Raw genomic sequence first — 13419 nt, 5'->3', positions numbered from 1 at the left:
TTCAGCGGCTCGTCTATCCCAACCTCACCTCACTCCTTCATTCCTATAGCAATCCGATACCTTTAAGTCTTCGCCATGTCCAAATACAAGGATATTATGAAAAATGGGTGGCATCCTGAAAAGCCCGGCAGCAGCTTGAAAGGTCAAGTTGTAAGCAGCCTCTCCGCTCTCTTTCTTACCTGCTTCCGAAATCAATGGCTGACATACTCGCAGAAAGGACTCGTTGGCAGAGGAAAGTCTGAGGACGAGGACCGAGGTAGTCACGTTTCTGTTCCGCTGTCCCAACTAAAGGATCCTTCAAGCTTTGCACCACCGCCCAAACGTACCGGTTCCGGTCTTCTTCCACCACCTCCAAAGGCCGAGTCGGCACCTAGAAAGGTTATCACCGCTCCTTCGAAATACCAGGATCCGAGAGCACCGGCCCCTCAAGAACCCGTGCATGCCGAGCCTGAGGAGGAATATGAGGAACAACCCCAACATCGTGGTCCTTATCGCACAAATACTACAGGTCTTTCAACAGATAACCTACCGAAGCCTCCCGGCCGCAGAGATGGCGCTGACGGACGTTCGGGGCAACCGCCTTCATATCAATCTGCAATGGCGGGTGTAGGAGGCGGAGGAAGAGCTGCACCTCCAAGCTTACCACCACGACTACCCCCAAGGACAAATTCTGGAAGCACCATTGCAAGCTCACCCGCTGCTAGTCCTGCGCCCACAGGCAACGGTCTATTGAACCAAGGAGCAGTCAATCGCCTAGGTGCAGCGGGGATATCAGTTCCTGGCTTTGGTATTGGCCGTTCCAGTCCGGCAGCCGAAGCATCGCCTAGCCCACCTCAACCTCCACGACCTGGTGTCGCGTCACCACCTCCAGCACCTGCTGCATCACACATGAGTGAACTGCAGAACCGATTCTCGAAGCTTGGAACATCATCTAGCGCTAGCACAGCACCACCTCCACCGCCTAGCGAGGGCACCACGTGGGCTCAAAAGCAAGCGGCCCTCAAAACCGCCTCGTCATTCCAAAAGGATCCTTCTTCGGTCTCTCTCTCCGATGCTCGAGCTGCTGCCAGTACAGCCAACAACTTCCGCCAACGTCATGGCGAACAAGTTGCTGCTGGAGCCAAAACAGCAAACAACCTGAATCAAAAGTATGGACTTCTCGACAAGGCGCAGAATTCTTATTCTAGGTTCCAAGGCAACCAAACACAAAGTCAAAATGAAGAGACTCCCTCTGCACCAGCATCGCCCGGATTGGCCAGCGTTGTTGGAAAGAAGAAGCCTCCTCCACCCCCGCCAAAGAAGAAGCCGGCTCTTTTGGGTGCTTCAGCTGCTCCCGCCAACGATGAACCACCTCCCATTCCTATGGCAACCAGGCCACAATTCTAAGTTACAAGAATCCGTGTTATACGCACAGCATTGCCAGGCGCGCATCTAGGGGAGTTTTTGATGTTTCTTGCTTTCTTTGCATCGAGAATCGCCTTCATCACTGCACACAAAAGGGTCAAAAATAAAAATTGGTTGGAACTCATGACTGCTTTCTTTTTGTTCATCTCATCGCAATATCTCGGGGATATACCAAGCGCCGAGAACGAGATTCGTGTGGCTCGTAATCTAAATAACTGCTCGTCCGTCTGTCGTCACAAACAAGGCAGACCAAAAACATCACCACGTCACTACCTCCGCTTTAGACCTTCATCTCGGTAAGACCGTGCTTCCAGACGGTGATGTAGGGGGTGACACCATCATCACGGTAGTTGAGGAGGACAACCCTGTAAATAATTAGTCTCCTAGAAACCACAGAGTCGGTAATAAGTGGCAAACTTACATTCCGTCGGGGTTCATGGACTCGCCAGTAAGGAACTCGAAGTCCTTGAACTTGGCAAGGACGACGTTCTTCACATAGTTCTGGGCACCCTTCTCGAAGGCAGTGATCTCCTCGGCGGAAGCACCCTTCTCCTGGAGAGCAGCCTTGACAGCCTTCATGTAACCTGGAATTGTCAATTTCTGATATAGTGGATTTCGATGGGATGGCTTCTATGTACCCTTGAGGTAGGTGAGGTAGCTCTTCTTGTCGAAAGAGGTCTCCTGGAGACGGAAAGAGCTGACGATGTTGTTGACCTTGACGACCTGGTCCTCGAGATCCTCGGCAGCCTCCTCGGCGGAAGCGTTGGCACCAATGTCTGTAGATTATGTTGTTAGGGCAAAATTGAACCTTGTTTTACACCAGCCCTGGGGCTTTGATGCTGGTCGTCACGTACCGACGTTAACGCCGCCCTCCTCGATCATGGCACAGTCGGCCTCGTAGACGATGCCATCGACCTCCTTGAGATCGTAGGAGTCGGAGATGAGCTCGTCACCGGTGAGGATATCCTATTGTTGCGGGGTTCAGCGACAGATCATGCGAATAAGACAAAACAAGACAAGACTCGAGCGCGGGGTAAGAGTAGGCGGGGTACTACTCAAGGTGATGAGACGGATTTGTTCGTGGTCGTACCTTGTAGATAAGCATTTTGGCGGTTGGAGTCGATTAGACCTTTGAGAATGAGATGGGATGGAGAAGAGGAGAAAATGAAGCTGATGAGACTGGCAAAGAGGAGCAAAAGCCAAAGGGAGAAACAGAGCCTGATGATAATAAAAATCTAGAGCCAGTGGCGGGGTAGTGGGGGCTCGAGTACATTAGCGGCACGCAAACTGAAAAAGCTCACTGAACAACGCCGTAAAATTTTTCCGTGGCCGGTTCTTGTCAACCAATTAGATTCATGGAGTGGGCCTCGAAAACACCAAATCGGTCTCTCTGCTCATATCACGTTTTGGATGAAGAGTTAAACTGCCAAATGGGAAATGCTAAATTAGAGCATAGATCTTAGCATTGTGGGCTTCTTAGCGAGAGGCTATTAAGCTAGGAGAAACGAAAAAAAACTTTTCGGTGTAGTTGTAAGCAACGAAGGATTGTAGGTGTTTTGATCCTCTGGCTACGGTAGCGAAAACTACACCTGAGCTTACCACCAAATAGGCTATGCGCTGACGAGTGGTGGAAGCGAACTTTGACTGATCCGCGGACGACACTGTAATATAATAGGCCAGCTCTAACCCAATAGAATTACACCGCGGACGGCAATGCTGAGCTGCATCTCATGCGTCATGGAAAATACATGTACTGCCGATTACCAGCATTGCATGTCCCATAACGAGTATTTTTCCCAAGTCCCAAGCAGCCGAAATCAGGCTTTGCACCCGGAGTCCGAGAGGACCTGTGATCTTCAAGGCCTGACAAGATCAACCAGGGGTTCCGTGTTTGCCCCGGATTTATACGCGGATTTGGAACCGAACGGCTTCATGCGATGCCATGCTCAGGGAAAGGGAATCTACGAAAGAACGGGTGGGCTGGCTGGGCTGGCATGATCCATCTGCCTCTCGGTTCAGTTAATCTCAACATGCAGACGAGCTGTAAGAAGCTACTCGGCCTTGACAGCAGACATATGACCTGTTGGTGACGTTTCAGTGGTATGAGCCACGAGAGGCTTCGCAAGGCTTGCCCTGTGTCTAGAGGAATGAACAGGCGATAGAAGGCCAACATGAATTGACAGGGAGGGCAGGCGTAAGATATTCGTACGTTTTCTGAGTCCATTGAGCAATGACAGAATGTGAAGCCCCTTTAATAACAGAGACATCACAGAGCTGACGAGTGTGATGTTAGATTAACACATGTGATTTCACAGAGTCACTGACTGTCTAACGCGTGGGCTGATCCGCCACTCCCGGCCACGGCCATGGGCATGATGCGACCTCATGGAATTGCTCTTCAGGAGATGACGATTGTGAGAACTGTAAAGACACTTGTACATGAAATAACGCATGAGAATGTCGCATTCGTAAAGTATCGTCTACAAAAAGGAGATTGATTAGTCTCTTGGCGTGGGTTTGGAATAATTGGACCTCTTCCCAGCTGCACAGTACAGTCCTAGAGTCTGTCCGCTGATTGATTCTACTTTGCACTCCGAAGCTCCCGGGCCAAAGCAGGGCGCAGGGCTGCCTCCGTGTCTGCAGATACTGTATCATCAGTGTTTTTTTCGCTTGTACCTGAGGTGGGTTGCCACTTTAAGTGACCCAGCAGCGCGAGCGATTGGACGACACGAGCCTTAATCTAATCTTCTGGCCCCAAATCAAGTTAGCTAGCTACCTTGGGTACTGTATGTACCTTGCCTTGCCTTGCCTCCATTTGCCTTGGAGTCGGGTTTTATTAACTTGCCATTGCCATCGCAATCGACATCGACGCTCCCTTTTCCTAAATCTCTTGTATCCTCCAGGTCTAGCCTCCAACTCTTCCTACCTTCATTTGTTGATCGAGACTCTATTAATTGTTTGTTTCGTTTTGTCGCCTACAGTTTCGCCTCACGTACGGAACTGAATAAATTGTCTCCTTTCACTCCTTCACATCATCACCAACTGAAACGTTATAACGCGACCGCAGCATCGATACCTTAGCCAACTTAATTCCTGAACCCGTCATGGGCAACGACAGCTCCATTCTCGCCGACGGCTCCGCCATGGCCGTGCCCGGCACCTCATTCAACCATACGCTCTTCGAAACAGCTTTACCACCGCTGCCAACATTTAGTCTAGAGGTCCAGCCTGATCTCTTTCCTTGGGTCTCCGACTTTTGGCTCAATTTGTTACTCCCGGTTGTTGTGTACTGGGTCCTGTCCCTGACATTCCATGCAATCGACGTCAACGACTGGTTCCCCCAATATCGACTACACACGCCCGAAGAAATCACCAAACGCAACCACGTCTCCCGCTTTGAGGTCGCCCGCGATGTTATCCTGCAGCAGATCATCCAGGTCGTCACCGGCGCTCTTCTCGCCTTGTCCGAGCCTCCGGAGATGATTGGAAAGAGTGAATTCGACGTTGCAGTCTGGGCTACTCGCATCCGTATCGCGCAACGAGCTCTGCCAACTGTGCTCGGCCTCGTCGGCCTCAATGCTACAGCAATCTCCAAGAGTCTACTTGACACTCATCCCCTGCTGGCCGGGGCTGTTGCTGGCGGCTACTACCCATCGCTGGTGGGCGCGAACAATGAACCTGCTTTCGCCTCTTGGGAGATGACATTGGCCAAGACCATCTACTACTTCCTGATCCCTGCTGTTCAGTATTTTATTGGCGCTGCTATCATCGACACTTGGCAATACTTCCTCCACCGATTGATGCATGTCAACAAGTGGTTGTATGGTAAGCTCCATCCACACAACAAAGCTGCTTCATTTCAATGACGCGATCGCTAACTCTGTTCAATAGTTCATTTCCACTCTCGCCACCACCGTCTTTATGTCCCTTACGCTTATGGTGCTCTCTACAACCACCCTGTTGAGGGATTCCTGCTCGACACCCTCGGTGCCGCCGTCGCATTCAAGGTCACCCGCATGACTCTGCGCCAGGGCATCCTCTTCTTCTCAATGTCCACAATCAAGACAGTCGACGACCACTGCGGCTACGCGTTCCCATGGGACCCTCTCCAGATCGTCACCAGCAACAACGCTGAATATCACGATATTCACCACCAACACTGGGGCATCAAGACCAACTTTGCTCAGCCCTTCTTCACTTTCTGGGACACTCTTCTCGATACCAAGTACAGGGGCTCCAAGACCAACAAGCCTAGCCAAAGGAAGGCCAAGGTCGAGGAAAAGGCTCAGTAGATTTTGATTTTGAGGCATTGGCATATGAACTTTTGGATTTCAGCATAAGGAGCACATGATTGTACAGTCCCAACAAAACAAGAAAACCAAGCATCAGTATTTGATTAATTGGGAATCGCCGGATTGCGATATGGTTGTTTAATCTTATCAAGGGGGGCGCTTTTTGTTATGGTTTTGGATCGGTTTGGGCATGACGGCAATTTCAACATCGACACTTATCATCGCGGCTCGAAGCTTGCCGTAATTTTTATCAACCTTTAATTCATGGCTTTAATGAGGCACCTGATGGACCAACTCCTTAGGCCTAATACGATCTTCCTACTTTCGTTATTCTTACAAACTCTCATTCTTATCCTGCCACCCGCCCCATCGCCACAATCCAAGGATCTGGTAGTGCAGTGCCAGGGCTGGCCTTCCGAGAACGGCGGTGTTGGGTAGACGAGGGTCTTCCAGCCTATTTTCTTTTCATCTGGATTTGTAACATTATTGTCAAAAATGAGATACAGAGTCGGGTTGGTTAACGGCGCGCAATTAGTATGTGATATGATAGGCCTCGGGTCCCTGTTCCTGTGTACCGGAAACGGGTATGGCCAGAAGGAGGAAGAAACCCAGTGAGAAGATGAATAACTGCGCAGATGTATGACGCTGTATTTCAGTTTGGTTCTCAGGATAGCCCCCACGAACGGAAAATTAACCGTTCTTTCTGTAACCATGTCGATAACTATTGGATGCCAACGTGATCCTATCCACTGGTAGTTACTATGAGTCTCTATATGTGGTTTGAGATGGGGCTGGGAGCTCCCTGTGGCGAGGCCTATAGCCTATAGGCAATACTAGAATGACATCAATGAAACCATCTAGATTAGTAGTTTGGGCATCAAATATCGATTCTTGCGGTCATTGTTAGAGTGGCAGGTGGGTCAATGATTCATTAATTCAAGGTCATTGGGCAAGTAATTGGCCACGGTACTTTAATATCTAGCATTTGAGAGGTACTACTGAGGCAAGACCACAGTCAGGATCTCGACTTATGTCTGCAGGAGGACTCTTCCCATATCACATATATTAGCGTCAGTTATCATGTGAATGTAAATGTGTAATGCATCACTCAGCAATAGTCAAAAATCGGGACTGCCCAGCTCCATCTCCATGTCAGTCAGCCTACCCTATAGAAACAACCCCGTTGAGGAAGAAAGACGTCTCCGATATTATGAAGAGATAAACCATATGCATGTCATGTATCGTAGACCCAAATTTTACATGTCAAGATGAGAATGGCATATCGCTGCTCACTATCAAGTGATACGTGATATGTTAAAATTAGTTGAGGGTTTGTGGCGTGTAAGAATACGCACTGAGCCAGCGAACTGAAAGGGTGATGAGAATTCGTGACGAGCATCATTCCCTCCGACAGAAATAAACTCCACACTTCAGCTCTACGATAAACAGTCTTAATAAGTCCTAAGACTTTGATGGAAATTTAGTATAGGCCAGGGGAGTAGCTTGTAACAAACGGCGGTGTTTTCCAATTAACGACGAAACAGCGAAACAAACGCTTTGATCAGATGGAGGCTCTCTACGCGGGGGAAATGACCAAATCACCAGCCTCGAAAGTAGATTTGAAGTGCTAACAGCGGCTGGGGACAATCTAGAAACATTGAAGATCACCAAGCGCCGCTTTTGGTTTGTTTGGAATCCAGGACTAAAGTCAAGTTCCGGACCGATAGGTTCGGTTGATGAGGCTGGCATCGGAGATGACGATATTCGCCTGGGGTAGTTCATTAGATGTTGAGCATGTCTGTCTTCTTGTGACACGCTTCACATTGACAGGACGGGATGAGTTCCTGCGAACCCGGGAGAGACATTCAACGATTGTTTCGGCCTTAAATTCTGTACGTGGTTGCACAGGTAGCCACCCATATGTTTGGAGGGAAGAGAGAAGTTCACAACATCCGAAGCCACAATCAGGGAAGATCCATTGTTGTTTTCCGTCTTGGCGTTCTGTCACGATGAACTGTCAATTTTCTTGATTAAATGTTTTCTTTCTCGGCATATTGACGTATCCACATCCACGGCCAGGGAGAAGCTTGACGAGGTGGGAAGGGAGACATTCCCCCACCAGAAACCGGGTCTCTTGAAATTGGGGCTGAGATATCCGTAGAGATCGGGATGAGAAGCAAGAAAGGGCATGACTTGGCGATGGTACTTCCCTGGAAAGATCCAGACATGAGAACTTGGTGACGTGATTTACTGATGAAAAAGAAAACAATGAATACGGTTGGGGGGACGATGATGCAGGGCGGATGTAGGCTTGATGCATCCGAGACAAGACAAAAGATAAAACAGAAAAAAGCAAATAGAGTTGATAGCATGCATTCTGTCAGTCAGTTGTGTAATTAATTGTGCATATGCACGTAGAAGGCGTTTTCAACGTTGACGATATTTTGTGGCTGTTGTCAACGGTGATGACTGACGTGGTTGATCCAGATACCAATAGATAGATATCATGTGGTTGATGCCATTCCTACTGCAATGCAAGCCGCAACCAGCGTTGTCTCGTCTTGTTGTCTCGTCTTTCCCTAGGATAATTGATGCATGCGGCCCATTCTCTCCGGTTCTGGTCTGTTTTTCGTCAAGAACCCGCCGACTTTCTGTCTCTCCCTTGAGCTTTGAGCACTAAACGCTCGCTTCTCAAGACAGCTCAGGCGAGTTTCAGAGCGCAGGTTTTCACTGGCCGTAGCTAAGAGGACCCTGAATTTCCACTCAAAGTATGTATTAGTATTAGTGCCCGGGGGCCGGGAATGGAGCTCACCCTCTCTGTCCGCCCCCTTGGTCACAGCTGAGTAGCATTGGTTTTGGAGCCTGCATTTTCTTGATTCTGTCTGAAGAATGATACATCCTGACTTGATTTCTTCATGATGTCGCGACGCAGAGACTGAGTTTGTTTATCCCAGCTGATCTCTTGCAGGAGGCTATTGGCAACTTGCTGAGCTGTAGTGCAGATGTGTCTGGCCAATCCTGACAGCACCCGTCCCTCCCCTTTTGATTTGCCAAGACAGGATAATTAGCGAAGCTCACAGTCAGGAATAAATCGTGCAAAGCCATCAGCTTTGTCAGACAAAATGGCCCATCTTTTATGACGCCCTTCTTTCGTGCTAAGGAGTTCCCAGAACCCTGGCGGAGCTCCACAAAGACCCCTGCCACAAGCTGACCCACCAGGTCTCAGGCTGAGAACTAGAGCCTATTCGAGTTAAGGGGATCAGGTTCGGTTCGATCAGAGAAAGGCTAGTGGACCAATCACGGCTGACCAATGTTCCAGAGACTTGGGTTCCTTGTCTTTGGCCCTTGTTCCCCTGAATTCTTTGTCTCTTTATGTCTTTGTTGATTGTGGTACAATGTGCAGAATGTCTCTGCCCTTTTCTTTGTCTTGACTGTGTTTAAGATATCTGCAAGTTGTTGATCAACAACCATCAAACCGAGACATGAAGATGCCGATCCTTACAAGACGCATGCGGCCTGTGAAATTCATTGGCGATGATCAACAGGCGGGAAACTTCAAGGAGCAAGGCAATACTCCATAGCGCATGCTCAAACAGACCAATAGGCCAATACTACCCCCAGATGCATAGATCGCCCCCCTTGACGCCCTCGTGCATGGTTTGGTTGGTCTCACTGGCGAACCGGAACGATATCGCAACTGGAAAGGCCGATATTCAAACCTGGCTGAGCTGGGCTGAACCAGACCTGTCACTTGACAGCCACGGCTGAAATATTACCTGTCTTCTCCAATGACAGTGGCATTTCTTGTTCCAAGCTGGCCTTAGATTGGCGAGGCCTTTGGCTTTTTGACTAGCTAAGGTAATTAATGTGAAGAAAGGAAGGAGCATTATTTCCCCATCTTGGTCAGAATTGGGTCCTCTCCCGCTCTTTCCGCAATCTCGAATCCAATATTCCTCTTCCTCCCCATCCGAAAAGTCTCACCCTCTTTTCTTCTTCGATCTAACATTCTGCATCTGTGGGCTCCCTTCTTTACTTTCCCCCGTTCGATCCTCGTCTAAGACTGCGACTGCGACTGAGACCACCCAAAAGCAAACTAGCGAGAGTCCGTTCTATCCTCGACTTACGTCCATCCGTATTGTATTGCCTTGTTAGTGGGACCGTACTATCCAAACTGTCCGCGCGCACCTTTGCTTTACAGCATCGACCACTCGTAGGTCACGACTTTTGCTCAAGCGTCGCAAGCAAACAAGCAAGCAAGAGCTTCACTAGCCGCCCTCGGCTCTTCGTCTACGGCCTTGCCCTGCCTTTGCTGTAAGGTACTTCGCTGTGCCCGACTGTTGCATTGCTTCGTCTCATAGCCGAGCATCCTCGTCTTGCCTTGCTTTAGCATTTTGCGCTGTCTTTGACGCCCTGCGCTTAAGCGCCCGTCCTGTGCCGCATTCCGTACCTTACTTACCCAGTTCTTGGTACACGTCAACATTCCTCGAGGGCTGTTCCAAGACTCCATTACGGCGCTTACTGCCCATCACCTTTCAGGGCTCCTCGTCAGGTCATTGGCTGTCAACCACCTACAACTAAATTCGCCCTAATTTGAGAGACTCACATCCAATCGTTGGCAGCCAGTATAGAGTCTCTAACACCACTTCGCGCCTGTCTGAACATGCGACGAACACCTCATGGTGTTTCATCAGCCTCCTATTATTGCTTAATCTCGACCTGTCCGAATCCCCGGCATCAAAGCCTATAGGCGCTGTCGTGGATCTTGGCTGGTTTCCCAGATTAGTACCAATCTCATCATTTATCCCCACGGCGACCTGTGTAACGGGTGCCTACATATTAACTGTAGTAAGAGCCCGTCGCCCGTCGCCCGTCGCCTGTCATGGATCCATCAACGACTCTCTTCACTTTCTTGTTGTGAGTTCGGACCGTTTCTTCTTTCTTTTGTTACTTTATTGTCGTTTATTTGCTTGTTTGCTCCCTTACTTCGCCTCTCGCTGGTCGATTATTGATCCGCTACTTCTGCGGATCGCCTCCTACGGAACCGTTGAGTCGGTTCATTATATCCAATCCAATCCATCTTTACAACAATCGTTCTCTTCAGCAATTGGACCACTTTCACTCCGACTGCGTCAGCTTCATCTCTCAGCATTCCCTTTGTGTTTCAATTATCGAACGCTGTCATTCCATTCTCTACCCCGGATCGGTACACATTACCTAGAAGTGTCTTATTTGCCGTGGTATGCTTCAATTGTCTTATTTTTGTACCCTCGCATGAAAATCATCTGAATCTGGCTCCGTCCCCGACCAGCCCCCCCGGCCTGTGCCTCAAGACATAGACGGACGCCGTGTTTAGGAAAAAAACAAAATGTTTGAGTCGCATGGTTTTCTTTTGTATTGAGGGCGTAAAAAGTCGGAGCTGAAGTCAGCGTCCGGCCAGCCTCTAGCTGCAGTGCTTGGTACTGCTAATATGCTGTATGCATCAAAATGGGGAAGACAGCTGAGTTTGATTGCAGATGGAAGTCTCTATCTGCAGCTACCTTGGGATCGATCCAAGGGTTCCCTTGTCTCCCCACGATTGCCAGCTATCGTACCAGTTTGTTTCTCAGCTTCTACCCCTTGGCCCCAAAGCGTGTGGCTGGCTGTAACGTACTGCAGTGCAGCTTGGTGCAATTTCCCTGCCCTTTTTTTCTTTGCTTCTATTCCCCTTCCATGCCGTCACCCGATGGCTTTTAACGACGGCCGCTGACAAGCACCCCCCAGTCAAACTCCCCCTTCGACACAGTCCGTGCAGCTTATTGGGTCGTGGGACAATTTCAGCCAATCTCACCCCATGCAACGAGACATCCGGCGGGGCCGTGATCAGTGGAGAGGTTGCTATTCTTTCCGTGACATTGTCTGTGACGACGTTTCCGTCTCGGCTTCTGCGACGTGCGCTGGCGTAGGCGCTGGAACAAGCTCAGGCTCAGGCTCAGGCACTGGCACAGCACCTTCGTATCCTAACAAGAGGCACGGTGGTCTTAAGATGGGCCATACCTATTATTACTACGTATGTTGTTCTATCCCTTTCGGTATATGCCATCTTATTGCATTGCATTGCACATCACCTCATAACAAACCCATTCCTCTCCCTTACCTTAAACTAGTGAACCCGACTACATACATCAACACTCGTTTACCCAACCACCTAAACACATTTAATCAACATCGCCTCTCTCACTTATTTCAATTCTTCATTCACTCATTCATTCACTATTTGTTTATTATTTAATCCAGTCATTCATTTATATTAACAATGGGTTTCCAGTATGAGCTAGATGGCTCGGTCGAGACACACGACCCTAGCCTCCCTTCAACCACAGCATGTCCATACCTACCTGGTCAAACTGTCAATACTTTAATCGTTCCTGTCGAGCAGGCTCTCAGGCAGCGAAGTGCTTCTCTCACCTCTATGCGTGCCACCGATCTCAAGACCATGAATCCCGAATCCAAGTACATCGCACCTCGACCTGCACCTTCAGTACCAGCCAGCCACATTCCCTACCGGGTTGGCTCATCTCCATCACTAAATCATAAGTCTTCGTCCCGATCATTATCACCTGCCCCGGCGGCATGGAAGCGCTTGTTTGGTCGAAAGGTGAACTCTGAGGGCGAGCGTGGGCGATCTCCCATCCGCAACGACTTGTCTGGTCCCGCCGAGGATATCGACGAACGTTGCACGACGCCATCAGAGGGCACTCGAACAAGAGATATCTCACCTGAATCTCTTCGACGCTTCTTATCGGATGATCTTCCTCCTCGCCCTGGTTCTAACCTCAGTGAAAGACCGTCTCTAGTCATCCCTGAAGATGTTGTAGAGGATAACGAGAACGATGACGACGATAACTTCGCTACTTCAGCAGCATCTGATGGACAGCCCTACGTCACTCGTCTCTCCACCCCCTCCCTTCAGGCGAACTATTTCCTCCGAGTCAGTCAGGAGTGATGCCGCTCATTCAAGCATGCTGCCTCTGATCCCTTCAAAACCATCTAGGAAGGACTTATTAGAGGTCAGCGGTGTGCCTGCATCGGCTGTGCTTCCTTCGCGACCTAGGCTGGAGACTCTTCGGGCTCCTAACCCTCGAATCAACCCTGCCACGAGCTTCTTCTTGTCGCCGGCCACGCCAAACTTTCCTGAAGATGAAGGAAACAACTTCTTTGATCTTACCGATGATGAGGACGACGTTGTATCAAGCAGCAACAGTGACATCCTCGCATTTCAGCCTGTTCCTGGCATGGCCCCTACTACCGACTCCTTCGAGTGCTACAGTCTCCCGGAGTCTCGGGAACAAGGACGGAAAATTGTCGAGTCCCAATCGGCCTACGCCAAGGTTAACTCTACATCGCTTCTTTCTCGCGGTGACAGCGGAAACTTCCTCGGTGCGCCTATCGATACCGGCCTGGACGACTTTGCGGCCGAGCTGGGCTGGATGGTTGACGTTATTGGCTCCAAGGCCAACTAGTCAGCTACAACATACTCACATAGTATCTGATACGATACAGCTTAATTTTGGGCTTCAGCGCCTACCACACTCTATGATTAACATTGTTTCGGCGGCGTTCAATACTGGGTTTCAAAAATTTGGGTTCAACATTTGATGAACATAACACAGCGGGATTTGCATTTGGAGTTTTAAAAGGAATAAGAGGGGATGGCGCAAGCATAGGCAGCTCAACGAGATGTCAA

The 13419-nt window shown here is 49.5% G+C and overlaps 4 protein-coding genes; 3 read left to right on the top strand and 1 right to left on the bottom strand.

Annotated features, from left to right (window-relative positions):
• Positions 1-75: 75 nt before the first annotated feature.
• On the top strand, positions 76-1386 carry FFUJ_07913 (uncharacterized protein; the record flags this gene model as incomplete). XM_023578219.1 has 2 exons in its annotated part: positions 76-150; positions 214-1386. 2 exons carry the CDS (start codon positions 76-78, stop codon positions 1384-1386), a joined length of 1248 nt encoding a protein of 415 aa, XP_023431062.1.
• Positions 1387-1684: 298 nt separating this feature from the next.
• FFUJ_07912 (probable IgE-dependent histamine-releasing factor) lies at positions 1685-2509 on the bottom strand (the record flags this gene model as incomplete). XM_023578218.1 has 5 exons in its annotated part: positions 1685-1769; positions 1826-1988; positions 2043-2180; positions 2259-2370; positions 2495-2509. The coding sequence occupies 5 exons, from the start codon at positions 2507-2509 to the stop codon at positions 1685-1687; spliced, it is 513 nt and encodes a 170-aa protein (XP_023431471.1).
• A 1999-nt stretch (positions 2510-4508) lies between these two features.
• Positions 4509-5696, top strand: FFUJ_07911 (related to SUR2 protein; the record flags this gene model as incomplete). XM_023578216.1 has 2 exons in its annotated part: positions 4509-5229; positions 5296-5696. 2 exons carry the CDS (start codon positions 4509-4511, stop codon positions 5694-5696), a joined length of 1122 nt encoding a protein of 373 aa, XP_023431061.1.
• A 6292-nt stretch (positions 5697-11988) lies between these two features.
• Positions 11989-13195, top strand: FFUJ_07910 (uncharacterized protein; the record flags this gene model as incomplete). XM_023578215.1 has 2 exons in its annotated part: positions 11989-12622; positions 12669-13195. 2 exons carry the CDS (start codon positions 11989-11991, stop codon positions 13193-13195), a joined length of 1161 nt encoding a protein of 386 aa, XP_023431060.1.
• Positions 13196-13419: the final 224 nt, after the last annotated feature.

Source organism: Fusarium fujikuroi, chromosome FFUJ_chr05 (assembly GCF_900079805.1).
Source record: "Fusarium fujikuroi IMI 58289 draft genome, chromosome FFUJ_chr05".
Classification (NCBI taxonomy): domain Eukaryota; kingdom Fungi; phylum Ascomycota; class Sordariomycetes; order Hypocreales; family Nectriaceae; genus Fusarium; species Fusarium fujikuroi.
Note: the sequence above shows the minus strand (reverse complement) of the source record. Positions and strands in the feature narration are given on the sequence as shown.